Source organism: Orycteropus afer, unplaced genomic scaffold (assembly GCF_000298275.1).
Source record: "Orycteropus afer afer isolate SDZICR_OR568_19922 unplaced genomic scaffold, OryAfe1.0 scaffold00079, whole genome shotgun sequence".
Classification (NCBI taxonomy): domain Eukaryota; kingdom Metazoa; phylum Chordata; class Mammalia; order Tubulidentata; family Orycteropodidae; genus Orycteropus; species Orycteropus afer.
The window spans coordinates 7,639,138-7,655,526 of NW_006921666.1; the positions used below are offsets into that span (position 1 = coordinate 7,639,138).

At 47.4% G+C, this 16,389-nt stretch overlaps 1 protein-coding gene across 1 annotated transcript in view; it reads left to right on the top strand.

Annotated features, from left to right (window-relative positions):
- Positions 1–16,389, top strand: part of LTBP2 (latent transforming growth factor beta binding protein 2) — a 158,742-nt gene that overhangs the window by 87,780 nt on the left and 54,573 nt on the right. The window contains exons 5-9 of the mRNA XM_007941368.1: positions 8,641–8,831; positions 10,860–11,030; positions 11,474–11,680; positions 13,294–13,577; positions 14,817–14,919. Of these exons, the coding sequence (XP_007939559.1) occupies positions 8,641–8,831; positions 10,860–11,030; positions 11,474–11,680; positions 13,294–13,577; positions 14,817–14,919 (956 nt within the window). The remainder of the gene's footprint in view (positions 1–8,640; positions 8,832–10,859; positions 11,031–11,473; positions 11,681–13,293; positions 13,578–14,816; positions 14,920–16,389) is intronic.

A 16,389-nucleotide genomic window follows, 5' to 3' on the forward strand; every position in this document is an offset into this window, starting at 1 on the left:
ATTTTATTGTGATTTGGGTGAAACTTTACAGAGCAAATTCACTTTCCATACAACAGTTCACACACACTTTGTCAAGCGATTGTGTTCAGAGAGCTCTGGTTGTTAAAAATGTGTTGAGGCCAGATTAAGTACCAGGTCTTTTATATGTAAGGATACTTGGATAGCAGTAACAAATGTGTTTTGGAATTTTTCATTCCCTCCTGTCATGGATTGAATTATGTCTCCCTAAGATATATGTCAATTTAACTGAGCCATGCTTCTCAGTCGTTTGGCAATTACGTAATGATTGAATTTGGCAGTTATGTAATGTTGGAATCATCCCCTGTGATATGATCTGATGTGATCAGCCAGTCAATTGTAAAGGGATCAGGGTGGGATACAACACCTTTGCTTAGGTCACAGTTATGATCCAATGTAAGAGGAGTTTCCCTGGGGTGTGGCCTGTATCACTTTTTATCTTATAAGAGATAAAAGGAGAGAGAGGTGAGCAGAGAAGGAGGAACCTCAGTATACCAAGAAATGGGAGACCGGAGTGGAGTGCATCCTTTGGACCAAGAGCCTCTGCACTGAGAACTCCCTAGACCCAGGAAAGGACTGATGCCAAGACACATGGAGATATCTAAGGAACACCAGGCCTACAGATGTGGAATGGAGACAAGGACCTTCCCCTACAGCTGGTGCCCTTAATTTAGACTTCTAGCCTCCTAAACTGTGAGAGAATAATGTATATTTGTTAAAGTCATGATATTTCTTATGGTATTTCTGTTATAGCAGTACTAGATAACTAAGACAGAATTTGGTACCTGGAGTTGGGGGCTGCTCATATAGGTACCTAAACTGTGGAAGCAGATTTGGAATTGGGTAATGAGTAGAGGCTAGAAGAATTTAATTTTATCTAATAGTAAAAGCCTAGATTGTCTTGAGGAGACTATGGATGGAATTATGGACATCAAAGGCAATTGTGGTGAGGGCTCAGAGGGAGATCTGTACCAAAAGTTGGTGCTGCCAATGAGAAGAAGCAGCAGAGAGATGGTGGCAGAAGAACCAGGAGACAGGTGTGAGGCAGCCTGGGAGCCGAGCCATGGAACACGAGAGCCGAGCACCTTAGGTCTGGGTGTACTGGCAGAGTGAGGGGTCTCAGGCATTACCAGTAGAGCTAAAGAACTTTGTAATACTTACACAGGCAGGGCAGAGGCCAGGCTGGCCCAAGAGGCCCAAGGGGGTGAGGGACTGACAGTCCAGGAAACCAGAAAGCAGAAGCTGAGGAGACAAAGGAAGCAGAGCTGCCTCCTTTTTAAAGGGTCTCAAAATGGGGGACCATGACTTTTGGGATCTCAAAGTGTGGGGGCATAGCTCCCTAGGTTTCAGAGTCAGATCTTCAGTAACTTGGGTCCAGACAGTGGGGCTGCTGTTAATGAGTGCCAGGGGGCTAGGGCCAGATGCACTGCCCATAGCTGCGGGGGTAAGGCTGCTGTGCCCAAGAAAGCAGAAGAATGGAGCTTGCTGGGGCTAAAGGGGTGGGGTCACCACTCAGTTGCATTAGTGGAATGGCGCCGCCCAAAGCTGAGGGAGCAGAGTTGCTGGCCTGGAAGACAGAGCTGAAGCCCAAGGCCAACGGGCCTCCACCCAGAATCCAGAGAGCATGGCCAACACCCAGAGTCTGGAGGGCAGGGCCATTGCCTAATTGGTCTCAGAGAACAGAGGATCGTTTTTTCAAGCCTTGAGAGCTAACATAAATTATTGTGCTGTTTTTTTCACTTCCTTGGTACCTGTTATTCTTTCTTTCACTCCCATTTTTCCCATTTGTAATGGAAATGTCTACCTTGTGCCTGGTCCATCATAATAATTTGGAAGCAGATAACTTGTATTCTAGATTTCACAGGTTCACAGATGGAGAGGAATTTTGCCCCAGGTTGGAATTTGGACTTGGAGTTGATTTAAGAGTTTGGGGATATGATAGGTGAAAGTATTTTGCATGTAGCAGGGATGTGAATTTTGGAGGGCCAAAGGGTAGAATAAAGAAAGGGAGTAAAGAAGGATGGACCTCAGTACCACCATGAAAGAGGAGCCAGGAGTGGGGTCCTTTGGACTTGGGGTCCCTGCACTGAAAAGCTCCTAGACCCAGGTGGAGATTGATGCCAAGAACACCGAGTTCACTGGTGTTGAAGGGAGACAAGGATCTACCCCTAGAGCCAACACAGAGAGAAAACTTGCCCCCAGAGGTGGTGCCCTGTATTCCAACATCTCGCCTCCTAAACTGTGACAGAATAAATTTTTGTTTGTCAAATCTGTCTACTTGTGGCATTTGTGTTATAGTGATACTAAATAACTAAGACACCTCCTTAGATGAAGAAAAGAATTTAGTGGCTTGGTTATATTTTCTTCTTTGGCTTGAAGAACGAAACCAAACTCACTGTCGTCAAGTCAATTCCAACTCACAGTGACCTCTATTGGATCTCCAAGGCTGTAAATCTTTATGGAAGCAGACTGTCTCATCTGTCTTCCACAGAGCAGTTGGTGGGTTTGAACCACCAACCTTTTGGTTAGCAGCCAAATGCCTTAACCATCACACAACCAGAGCTGCTGCTTCTCTGGATTTGTTGTTGTTGTTAGCTGCTGTTGAGTTGGCTCAAATTCATAGTGACTGTGGTAGCATAGTGCCTGAGGCACTTGACTGCTAACCAGAAGGCTGGCGGTTCAAACCCACCAGCCACTCCTCGGAAGGAAGATGGAGCAATCTACTTCCGTAGTAATACTGCCTCGGAAACCCAAGGAGGGGTCGCTATGAGTCGGGTCTGACTCGATGGCTCATAACAACAACAACAACTATGTACAAACAGAATGAAACACTGCCCAGTCCTGCACCAGCCTCACAATCCTTGCTATACCTGAGCCCATTGTTGCAGCTACTGTGTCGGTCCATCTCATTGAGGACCTTCCCTTCTTCATCACAGTTCAGGAAGCATGATATCCTTCTCCAGGGAATGGTCCCTTCTGATAACATGACCAAAGTAGGTGAAATGAAATCTGACTATTCTCGCTTCCAAGGAGCATTCTGGCTGCACTTCGTCCAGGACAGATTCATTGGTTCTTCTGGCAGTCCATGGTACTTTCAGTATTCTTTTCCAACACCACAACTCAAAAGCATCAACTCTTCTTTGGTCTGTCTTGTTCATTGTCCAGCTTTCACATGCATATGAGGTGACTAAAAACACCATGGCTTGGGTTAGGTGCACCTTATTCTTCAAAGAGACGTCTTTGCTCGTCAGCATTTTAAAGAGGTCTTTTGCAGCAGATTTGCCCAATGCAATATGCCCTCTGATTTCTTGACTGCTGCTTCCATTGGTGTTGATTGTGGATCCAAGTAATATGAAATCTTTGACAACTTCAGTCCTTCCCGCATTTATCATGATGCTGCTTATTGGCCCAGTTATGAGAATTTTGTTTTCTTTATGTTGAGGTGTAATCCATACTGCAGACTGTAGTTTTTAATCTTCATCAGTAAGTGCTTCAAGTCATCTTCACTTTCAGCAAGCAAGGTTGTGTCATCTGCCTATCTCAGATTGTTTGTTAATGATTCTTCCTCCAATCTTAATGCCACGTTCTTCTTCATATAGTCCAGTTTCTTGAATGATTTGCTCAGCATACAGATTGAATCAGTATGGTGAAAGGATACAACCCTGACACACACCCTTCCTGATTTAAAACCATGCAGTATCCCCTTGTTCTGTTCAAATGACAACCTCATGGTCTAAGTACAGGATCCTCATGAGCAGGATTAAGTGTTCTGGAATTCTCATCCTTTGCAATGTTATCCAAAATTTGTTATGATCTTTGGCTTAGGGAGAGGTATTTTTTCCACACTTTTTTTTTTCCTCTTTTTTTTTCATGTGATTTTTAAATTTGGTCCCATTTTTCAACTTGTGACCATTTACTTGTATTTGCAAAATCATTGCTTTTAAATTGACAGCATGTGGGTGTTCATGGTTCCTTTTACGTGGTCTCACTGGGTTTCTTAGTCCTTCTAGCAGCCTAGTGAGGTCAGTATTATTTCCATTTTACTGATGAGGAATCTGAGGTTCAGGGGAGCTAAGTGACTTGCTCAAGACCACATTGCTTGAAAAGGCAGGACTGACATCTGTCTGTCCTCTCTTCTCTGTACAGCCAGGTCCTATCTACAACTAGGGAATGCATGGGATTTTCCCTTTCCTCCCTCTGCAAAGCTAACAACTGGACCTTAAGGGATTTGAACTTAGGAATCTTGGTACAATTATATGTTAAGTCCAATAAGAGAAATAAATGGCAGCAACAACAATGACAATAAACCACCAAGAAAGAACGATTTGTTTTCATCTTGGCTAGATGAAAGAGCTCTTTGGCAGGGTCAAGTTGGGAAAAAAAAAAAAAAAGCTAGATGGTTCTTGGCAAGAACATGGGGCTACTCTATTCCCTCAAGGGTGTTGTGTGTGCTTCTTGTTTGAGTTGTGACACAAGCCTGGTACCACTAGGAGGAGACTCTTACCCACCCACTCTCTTGTGTGCCATTGGGAGGCTCTCCTTTTCCAGTTGTGCTTTCTCCTGGGTGATGGGAAGCAAGTGCCTGAGGTTTGGGCTCCCAATTCTGGCCAGTTATGGCTCCTAGAGCCTCTGTAGTTGCTAATAGAACCTCTCTCCCATGACAGTCTCCAAACTAAGGAAGCAGAGTGAGTTATGTTTGGAGACTGTCAGGGTGAGGATTTTCTCCTGGTAGAACTAGAAGGAAGAGTAGCATTGAAGTCCATGGGGGCCAACCCTGGGTCAAGGGGACTGGGGAAGGGCTGGAGGGTGCCAGAGTAGGTAGAGGTGGATCGGGTGAGCAGGCTCTGACATCCCTTGATTTGGCTTCTGCCAGGAAAGGATAAAAAGGAGCTTTTCCATGGCCTGAGCACCCAGGGCCAATAGCACTGAGGTGGGGGAGGAAGGCCTTCTGCTACTTGGTCAATGTATCCAATGGGGAGGTTACAGATAAGACCTACGCAGGGAATGAGTACCCCAGGCTTGAGCAGAGGCCAGGGCTGAGCTGCCACCATGCTCTGGCCTGGCTTGTTGAGTGATACAGAGCACAAGCTTTGCAGTCAGACTGCCCTGAGATGGAATCCCAGTGCCATGATTTACCTATTTACCTATCCTAGGCAAGTACTTAACCTCCTACAGCCTCAATTTCCATAGCATGCTCAGTTCCAGACACTGTAATGGCTACAGTGGTCTGTATCATTGCCGATATCAGATGGATCTTGGCTGAAAGCAAAGAGTACCAGAAAGATGTTTACTTGTGTTTTATTGACTGTGCAAAAATATTCGATTGTGTGGGTCATAACAAATTATAGATAATATTGAGAAGAATGGAAATTCAAGAACACTTAATTGTGCTCATGAGGAACTTGTACATAGACCAGGAGGCTGACGTTCGAACAAAACAAGGGAATACTGCATGGTTTAAAATGAGAAAGGGAGTGCATCAAGGTTGTATCCTTTCACCATACTCATTCAATCTGTGTGCTAAGCAAATAACCTGAGAAGCTCGATTATGTGAAGAAGAACATGGCATCAAGATTGGAGGAAGAATCATTAACAACCTGTGATATGCAGATGACACAACTTTGCTTGCTCAAAGTGAAGATGACTTGAAGCACTTACTGATGAAGATTAAAGACTACAGTATGCAGTATGGATCATACCTCAATAATCCTCACAACTGGACCAATAAGCAGCATCACGATAAATGGAGAAAAGATTGAAGTTGTCAAAGATTTCATATTACTTGGTTCCACAATCAACACTAATGGAAGCAGCAGTCAAGAAATCAGAGGGCTTATTGCACTGGCCAAATCTGCTGCAGAAGACCTCTTTCAAGTGCTGAAGAGGAAAGACATCTCTTTGTTGTTTTTTATTTTATTTTAAGAGTTTGTTTTACATTCAGCGTTATGTATACATTTACTTTCACTCCCCATTTACCATGCCCAACCCTTACCCAGTCTCCTCCCCTCCCTGCCCAGTAACCCTCCCTGCCCCCGTGCCCCTCAAAGTTATGCACCCCTGTTTGTCCTGCATTTCCTCCATGTGAATGTTGCCCCTCTGGTGCCCTGTGGTCTATTGCCCCAAGGGATGTATTTCCATAGAGTGTGTGGGTGTGTCCCCCTGGGTTGAGTGGTCTGCATGTACATCTTGTTTACTATTGGGCTGAGAGCCAGCCCCTGGTTGTTGTTGTTGTGTTATGTGCCGTCGAGTCTGCCCTGACTCATAGTGACCCCTCCTTGGGTTTCCGAGGCAGTATCACTACAGAAGTAGGATTGCACAACCTTCCTTCTAAGGAGTGGCTGGTGGGTTTGAACTGCCAGCCTTCTGGTTAGCAGTCAAGTACCTTAGCCACTATGCTACCAGAGCGCCTAGTGTGAGTTCCAGGCCCAGAATGTATCCCAGGGTTATAGCATTGGTGGTCTCACCAGACTCCATCCGACCAATAATTCTGGTCATTATTGAGTTTTTGGATTTTGTTCCATGTTTTTTCTCCCACTCTATCTAGGATCTCCAGGTTTGATCCTTTCCTGAGTGGTTGGAATTGGTAGCCGGGCACTATCTAGTTCTGGTCTTGAGGGCTGTTGTGTCCTAGGGTTGATTGCTTCCAAATGCCTTTTTTTTTTTTTTTTTTTTTGGCACCCTTCTTCACTTTCAATGATAGGAGACCCCATTAGGTGCATCTTAGATGGCTGCTTAAAAAGGTGCACCTAACCCAAGCCATGGTGTTTTCCATCGCCTCATATGCATGTGAGAGCTGGACGATCAATAAGGAAGACCAAAGAAGAGCTGATGCTTTTGAGTTGTGGTGTTAGCAAAGAATACTATAAGTACCATGGACTGCCAGAAAAACTAACAAATCTGTCCTGGAAGAAGTGCAGCCGGAATGCTCCTTGGAAGCAAGAATAACCAGATTTCGTCTCGTCTACTTTGGTCATGCTGTCAGAAGGGACCATTCCCTGGAGAAGGATATCATGCTTGGTAAAGTGGAGGGTCAGCAAAAAAGGGGAAATTCCTCAACGAGATGGATTGACACAGTGGCTGCAACAATGGGCTCAGGTTTAGCAGGGATTGTAAGGCTGGCACAGGACTGGGCAGTGTTTTGTTCTGTTGTACATAGGGTTGCTATGAGTTGGAGCTGACTCGATGACACCTAACAACAACAGTGGTCTATATACATTATGGCAATGACAAATTATTTCCTATAAAGGCTGTCTTGTCCAATGGCTGGCCTGATAATAAACACACAAAGAACATGTTCAAATTTATGAAATAAATAACTCAAATAGTTGAGGGGACCAAAAAGTTTTTATAGTGGTAAATAAATTAAAAAAAAAAAAAAAAAAACTCACTGCCATCGAGTCAGATCTGACTAATAGCAACCCCTCCTTGGGTTTCCAAGGTGGTATCTCTATGATCTCTATGGAAGTAGATTGCCCAATCTTCCTTCTGAGGAGTGGTTGGTGGGTTTGAACCTCCAGCCTTCTGGTTACCAGTCAAATGCCTTAGGCACTACACCTCCAGAGTTCCTGGTGTAATGTATATAAAGCAATATTTGAGCAGAAGAAAAAAGGCATGTGGACAAGGATAACCATAGATAAAAGTTGAAAACAATCTGGATATGCATTAGGAGAATGTTTTAAAAAGTTGTGATTTGTCTCAGATAGATGATCAGATAGCAATTAAAATAATAAATATGAAAATGTAGAATTGTATAAAGTATGAGCTAATATTAAGTGAGGAGCTCTGGTGGCGTAGTGGATAAGGCACTTGACTGCTAACCAGAAGGTCAGCAGTTCAAATCCACCAGCTGCTCCACGCAAGGAAGATGGGGCAATCTACTTCCATAACTATTTACAGCCTCGGAAACCCAATGAGGGTTGCTATGAGTCAGAAGTGACTAGATGGCAGTGAGTTTGGTTGTTTGGTTGAGAAAGTTCAGTGAAAAAGCATAATTTAAGATGCATGTACAAGTTACAACAATTGTGTAAAAATATATATGAGCAAAGCTTGAAAGGAAGTATGCAAAATCTTATGCTGTGTTCGGGTGGATGATAAATTAGGTTTTTTTTCTCCTTGAATATTATTGTTGTATTATTTTTACAATCAAGTAAGAGGGAGACTCTGGCCTCCATCCTGAATCATCCACAAATGTGTGTTTGTTGGGGACCAACTCCATTGGTAATTGTATTAAAGGTTGCATTAAGAAGTGACAGGGGAAATTTATAATCTCATTGAAGGAGAGACAGGACTTAGTTTTAGGGCAGGAGCTGGTCCATAAGTGGGCTTTCAAAGACTTAGAAGTCATTTTCCAGTTGAGGAGTTTAAGAGCCAGCAAGGCGAAGTGACTTGCCCAGAATAACCAAGCAAATGTCCAGCTAGTCCACAGAGGGGTCAGCAGTCCTGCTGAGCCAGCTGGCGGGCCTTTGGATCAGTCTCCTGCGTTAGGGCACTTGTGTCCAGGAATCACCAGCCAAGCAGGGAGCACTCTTCCAGTGCAACGACAGGGAGCTGGGTGGGCCGATGAAGTGGGACAGAGAGGCTGCTCCCTGGACGCCAACCCCTGTGATGCGGTTGTCTTCACAGGACTCTGAGTGTGCTCAGCCAGACCCAACCTTCTCAGCAGCAGGTGGGGCTGTCCCGGACCATCCGACGTTACCCAGTTGCTGCTGCCAGTGGTCAGCTGACTTCCAATGCCCTTCCCGCGGGACCAGGTCCTGAGCAGAGGCATGACACCCAGCAGGCCGCATATCTGGGCCACCTCTCATCCCCCTGGGGTAAGGATATTCTGTCTTGGGCTCCCCCTCCACTCTCACCTTCTTCCTCATTCTTTCAGCCACTTAACAAACAGTTGTTGGGTACTTGCTTTGTGCCAGTTTCCAGGGATAAAAAACTGAGCTGATCTGGACTGTGCCCCTGTTCAGACTGTTGAAACTTGACTGATCCATATCTACCCAAGCTGTCATTCCTGCTGCCTTTGCTTTCTTCACATCCAGCCATGAACCTCAACTCCCAGATCCTGTCCTTCCATCTCATCCTTCCTACACATCCTAACCCTCTTGGATCAACCTGCCTAGTTGCTTTCTTAGCACCTACGCCTGAGCCTTCACTGCCTACAGGGGAAAACCAAGTTTCTGCATGGATCTAGGCCATGGCAGAGTCTTGGTCTTCCAGCTGCATCTGTACCTCTGTTGTTGCCCAACAACTCTTCCCCATATGCCTGGATACTCTCTCCCGTTCCTCAGAACAGCTACTCAAGCCTTCCCCACTTTCCTGAGTCTCCATCCCACTGCCTCCCTGCTTCATATCAGCACATAGGCGTGCTCCCAGAGAGCTCCTTAACTTCCTGCCCATATGCCCCACCCATCCACATCACACTCTTACCTAAATCTGTGCCCCAGCTGACCTCCTTTCTTGCAAATCTTGAAAGGGAGGTATCCCTCTCTCTGGCTCAGACGTATCCCTACACCTCTTCTTGTTTCCTCTGTAACTCTACACTATTATTTGTCCTTTCCCTTCTATATCTTTGACCTCTCCTGTCACCCCTTCCCTTCAGTATATGCACCTGCTTACAGCTCTCCCAACACACACACACACACACACACACACACTCCCTACTTCCTTGGGCTTCCTCTCTCTCTCCTCCCTTCACAGTCAAGCTTCTTGAATGCAGGGTCACATTATTCCCCACTCCCCAACTTCCTCACCTCCCATTTTCTCCTCAGTGCTCTGCCTTCTGGCTTCCTGCCCTGGGCTCCCCATACTGAATTAATGTCCCTCCTTTGTATTTCCACTGCCGCCACCCTCATTAAAGGAAGTGACCTCAGTTTGCACTGCTTTGATGACCTCCCAACTGGTCACCCTGACTCCTAATCCACCCTGCTCACCACAGCTGGGATTAGAATTCATCCTCCTGCACTTCCTCTTTGATCTCTTGCTGGAATTTTTTTCAGTGACTTCCCCACCACTGGTCAAATAAGGTGTCTGATCATCATTCTACAATCGTTGTTGTGTTGTTGTTGTTATGTGCCATCCAGTCGGACCTGACTCACAGCAGCCCCTACTTGGGTTTCCAAGGCAGTATCACTACGGAAGTAGATTGCCCCATCACAATCAGGGCCCCCCAAAGTTGACACCAATAATCTTTTCCAGCTTTCTCTTCCTCCACTACTCTCAGAAAACTCTCCATCTAACAAGCCTGAATTACTTTCTGTTCCCTGCTCTTTACTTTAAAACCCAGCTGCAGTACTTGTTAGCTATGTGACTTGGGGCAAGCCAATTAACTTCTGTGAACCTCAGTTTCCTTAGCTGTAAAAGGAAACAGTAGATGAAACATGTGAAAAGTGTGGATTTCTAATGGTTCAACCTACTCAAGAGGTTTGAGAGTTAACTTAATGAGCATAAAGCATGCACTAAGTGACTGGCAGGAGCTCTGGTAGTGTAGTGCCTAAGGCATTTGACTGCTAACCAGAAGGCTGATGGTTTAAACCCACCAGCCTGTCCTCGGAAGGAAGCTTGGGCAATCTACTTCCGTAGTGATATGGCCTCAGAAACCCAAGGAGGGGTCACTATGGGTTGAAACTGACTCAACAGCAGTGGATTTGTTTGTTTGGTTTTTTTTTTTTTTTTGGAAGTGACTGGCACTTTGATGGCCCTTAATAATTATTGGACTGTGAGCTTCTCAAAGGCATAGTCCTTGCATGCAAGGATTCACCCCAGTCTTACGGGCTTTTTTTAACCTGGTTCTGGAGGTCATGGCTGTGCCTCTCAGCCCTGCCCCCTGGACCCAAGCCCTCTCTCTGCAGGGGTGAACCTCACGGAGAAAATCAGGAAGATCAAGATCGTCTTCACTCCCACCATCTGCAAGCAGACCTGTGCCCACGGGCACTGTGCCAACAGCTGTGAGCGCGGCAACACCACTACCCTGTACAGCCAGGGTGGCCACGGGCATGACCCCAACTCTGGCTTCCGCATCTGTGAGTGCCTTGGGCTGGAGCCTAGCTCTATAGAAAGGAAGCCCACTGCTTAACTTGGGTCTCATGACTAATACAAAAGCACACAGGGAGCTGAATCCTCACCCAGCTCTGCCACAACCAACTGTATGACCCTGGGCAAAGCACATAGCCTCTCTGAGCCCAAGTTTCCTCAGTAGAGAATTGAGGGAGTTAATAATAATGCCACCTGTCCCCCTGTCTCCCAGGTTATTGTAGAGTCAGGAGAAGCTGTGAAAGGGCTTTTTAGAAAGGCAAGGGCTGGTTATTATTTCACTTTCTCACTCCTGGGCCTACATCTTAAGGATGCTATTCAAGCCACCAGATGTGGGGTCCTGCCCCCTGCTTCTCTGTTGTCTTCTGCCAGCCATATGGTAGGTGCTACTAGGTTCTTCCATCGCCAGTCACTTTGAGGGTTGGTGTTGTAGATTTCTGCCAGATCCCTTGCCTGAATGGAGGCCGCTGCATCGGCAGGGACGAGTGCTGGTGCCCTGCCAACTCCACGGGGAAGTTCTGCCACCTGCCTGCTCCACAGCTGGACAGGAACACTCCAGAGGGGGTCTCCCGCCACAGGGCCCTGCTGGAAGCCCCCGTGAAGCAGTCCACCTTCACATTACCTCTCTCCAACCAGCTTGGTGAGTGCCAGCCCCGGGACTGGTAGCTGCTGGCATGTTGATGGAGGGAGACAGGGAAGCTGTATTTGGTCTTATATCCAAACCTCCTTCCTTCTTTTCTACTCTCGTGACTATTTAATGCCCTAAACTTCTCTTTCCCCTTCCATTCAGATTTATCGATACTTTGTGCCCTTACCCTGTGCTAGGTGCTGGGGGAGGGGAGGGAGACAAAACAGAATAAAGGCAGAGTGTTGCCCTCAGGAGCCCACAGTGCTGGGCTGTGGAGTGAGGATGCGTGGGAAATGAATACCAACATAAAGCATTTCATTTTCCCTGCCTTCCACTATTAGGTGCCAAAGAAAGGGTACAAAAACCACACAGTGCTGTGGAGGCGGGGGGAATGCTGAGCCTTCTGAGCCCGAATGCTCAGGGAAGGCCACGTGGGGGAGATGGACTTCAACTGAGGCCTTAAATGATCAGTAGTACTTGGTCAAGCACAAAGGAGTGTGTGTGTGGGGGGGGGGGGGGCTCTGGCAGAGGAACTGGCCCTAACAAAGGCCTGGAGGTAGGACCATGCAGTGATGTCACTAGGGCAGCACAGGGGATGCAGATCACACTGGGTGACACTGTCAGAAGGGCTGACACCAAAATGACTGCCTATAAAGTTTGTGTGCAGTGTTTCAGCAGAAATTTATTTTTTTATACAAATATCCCTGTAGTTAGTTATAATAACAAAAGCATTTTTCATAAGCCCAGCTTAAATATATCAATATACCTGCAAGGGTAAAGCTCTATGCTGATTTACTTTTTGAATTGCCTGAGCTCTCAAGTCACAGCTGTCATTACTAATTACAACCACACTTCGAATCATGTGGTTTCGCCTGCCCTTGCTACATGCTATTGTTTTCAATGCTGTCAGTGTTTTTATAGTCACTGATTTTGTCCAATTTTCTGTTGTTTTACCTACAATATTGTGGTAATTAGTATTTGTGAACATATATGAATACCTTTTTTAGAGAATGAAGTAGTAATTAAAGGAAAAGAAAGAGACATTAAAAAAGGCTTCTATTCACTTATTAATAATGTTGTAACTAAAATGTAATTCAATGTAGAAAGATTTTATAAAACAATTTTGCAGTTCATATAATCTAAGAAATACTACATTTAAGCATATTTATCACATATTATTCTGTGATTAAAATGGATAATAAACATATTAAAGATTCACTATCTTCTGACCGGGGAGGAGGAGGTCCACGGGGAGGGGGTGACACCATGCATCACCACACTGGGTGATACTAACCCTAGTGACGCCACTGGCACCACCACTAGCTGGGTCTCCAGGGTTGTACAGGCTCGTGGGAGAGATGAGGTCAGATTAGAACGGTAGTTTCCGGCTTGATAATGAAGGTCCTTTGTTAAGGGGCATGGAGTGAAGGTGTTTGTGTTTCAACGGTCCTCACTGGGGAATGATTCCTGGTTCTGAGTAGGAGGTGAAGACATGCAAACGGAGTCTTGGGGAGACACCTAGGCAGTGCTCCACCTGGCCCAAGGCTGGCGGGCATTCTTCCCAGGGAGGGACAAAGGGGGTGGGGCCCTGTGTCCCTGACTCTGACCGTAGCCCCTCTGCTCAGCCTTCGTGAACCCCTCCTTGGTGAAGGTGCACATCCGCCATCCGCCCGAGGCCTCCGTGCAGATCCACCAGGTGGCACGGGTGCGGGGCGAGGCCGAGGAGGCCCGGGAGAACAGCGTGGAGATCAGACCCTCGCTCCGGCTCCCTGCCAGCCCCGGCCACAGCCACTGGGACAGCAACAGCATCCCCACTAGCTCCAGAGAGCCCTCTCGGCCACTGCCTCCCGCGGCGCCCAGGCCTCGGGGGCTCCTGGGACGGTGTTACCTGAGCACTGTGAACGGGCAGGTGAGAACACAGGTCCTGCCTCAACCCTGGAGGCTTCCAGAGATGGTGCCCACTCTGCCCTCCTCTTCCTCCTCTCTCTCCTCTTCCTTTTCCTTCTTCCTGAATGTGAGCATCTGCAGAACCTCTGGTGTCCCAGATGGGAAAACTCAAGGCATAAAATTGCCTGAAGTTTGAGAGCCTAGACCCCTACCAGGGCTCCACTGTACCTGTCAGTGCTAAGGTGGCAGAGGAGGACAGAAGAGAACCCTGGAATGAAGGCAGCCTGGAGTCTGGTCCCAGGACACCCTGGGCTCTCAGAACTGAGCCTAGCACATGACTCATGGGCAGTAGGCCTGTGTGAAGGGAAGGCATTTGGTATCCAGTGGAGACTAGGGTTGCAAAAATGTGGAATCAGCAAACCCAGGTTGAACCCCAGAGACCTGGGGTTGCAAAGATAGGAGACACCCCCTCCCCACCCTGGAGGCATCCGCAGTCAGTGATGGCAAACCAGGGTTGCTTTTCTGAGCCTAGACCTCTAAGAACAGGGGTGAGGTAAGGCCTAGAGTGGATTTTCTTGTGGCTGCCATTCAGTATAGGAGCTCTGATGGTGTAGTACCTAAGGCACTTGACTGCTAACCAGAAAGCTGGCGGTTAAAACCCACCAGCCACTCCTTGGAAGGAAGATGGGGCAATCTACTTCTGTGGTGATACTGCCTCGGAAACCCAAGGAGGGGTTGCTATGAGTCGGATTTGACTTGATGGCAGTGAGTTTGGTTTTTTTGGTTTGCCATTCAGTATGATCACAAACCTGTCCTGAGGTCAGGGAACTAGAGAGGGAGAGAGTAGCCTCCCCACCCTCTTAGCTGTGAGTCCCTGAGCCTGGGCTCTGCTCACACTGAGGTCCACACTATGGGAGACACTGAGATCCCTGGAGTTAATGGAGGAAAGCATGTCCTTTGGGGCCCTCTCTTTCTGGGCTGGAGACATGGAGGGTAGTACTTTGTAGAACAGCACAGGACAGGTCTTGTGTCTGGTTGTGGGATTATCAAGTCATCAGGGTCTTGAGAGTCTGGTGGAGTGGATCACAGATTTCTGTGCTACCCCTTGAGTCATGGGCTGTCTCCCTTCTCCCCTCCCTTGGGTGAGGGCTTCCTCCAGCAGAACGTGGGGCGTGGGCTCTGTGTCCTGGGCTTTCCTGGAGCATCTCTGGCACCACTGGGGAAAGGCAGGGGTCACCAGTGTCCATGGCCTCTTTTTCAGTGTGCCAAGCCCCTGTTGGAGTTGACGGCCCAAGAGGATTGCTGTGGCAGTGTGGGAGCCTTCTGGGGGGTGACCGCATGCTTCCCTTGCCCACCCAGACCAGGTGAGTGCTGAATGCCAAGAGGTCGAGGGTTGTGAGGGATGCTTTCTTCAGAGCCTGGCCTGCTCACCTCTCTGTTGTGGGCTCTTTAGTCCCTTATCAGGCAGGTAAACTGGACAGGCTTTCCAGAACTGCTTCGAGGGTGCTTCTGGCTAATACCTGAGGGTCCTGACAGGTCAGGCAGCTCATTCCTTCTGCCAGGACAGCTGGGCCTGCCTGCCTCATGCTACTACTGCCTGAGTGGGGCTCCCCTCTTACCAGTTGTTCTCACTCAGATGACAGGGATCCCATCCCACGCTGGGACTCTCCCACTCTCCTCCCCATACATATACCCCTGCCCAGGCACCAGGGGCCCAGAGGTCTTGACGTGGTGATTTAGTGTTTCCCTCATTTTCTCCCTGGGGATACCTGGCCCCTCACTATGGAAGGAAGATGGGGAGATCTACTTCTGTAAAGATTTACAGCCTCAGAAACCCAATGGGGTTGCAAGTTTGGTTTTTTCAGTTTTTTCATAGGCCAGTTGTTCTCACTCAGATGGCAGGGATCCCATTCCATGCTGGGACCCTCCCACTTTCCTTCCCATACATACACCCTTGCCCAGGCAGTAGGGACCCTGCAATTGGGAGGGACATTTGTGCTTAGCATGGCTCTCTCACACTGAGGCCCACACCCACTCAGCCTGCCTTCCCCTCTAGGCCTCATTCCTGGGCCAAGGCCTGGTCTGTACTTCTTTCGCCCGTCAGCAGCCAATTGAATGAGTCAAAGAGGCTCCTTATAGATGGCTCAAGAGGAGCCTGGATCAGGAGCCAAAGATGGAAGGGGCAGGGCTGGTCTCAGGAGCCTACTCAACTGTGGAGCAGTGACCATATTTTCTTAGCTAAAAATAAGTGTAGGTGTTTTCATAGTGTGATAGACTTTTTGGTGAAACAGACTTGAGTGTTAAACACATACCAGATACCTGTCCCAGCTCCGCCCCTTAACCTCTTTCTGACTCATCATTTCTCTTCATCTGTGAAATGGAGACAATAATAGTGACTCTGCTCTAGGGCTGATGTGGAGAATAAATGAGACGATATAGTGATTAGTCTACTCATTAGTCAATGAGTGGTAGCTATTACTGTTATCATCATCATCTTTATTATTAAATATCCCTCAAGAAGGGGGGAGGGGGTGGACTCACTAGAGAGGAGTACGTCCAGCTTCTCTGCCGCCTTTCTTCTTGTTTTCCTTCCGCCTTCCTGCCAGGCCAACGCTTGCGGTTTCCACGTCCCACATTCCATTCAGTCAACAAATATTGACACTGACCAAGCACCCATTTAAATTTCCCATAATGTGCAGGCCTGGGCAGACAGTAGAGAATGAAAGAGAAGCGGTACCTCCTCTCCTCAAGTTTACGGTCTCCTGGGGGTCCCTAGACAATTAGTGGGCATCAGAAAGAGTGTTCGTGCAGTGACAAGATAAGTACTGTAGGAA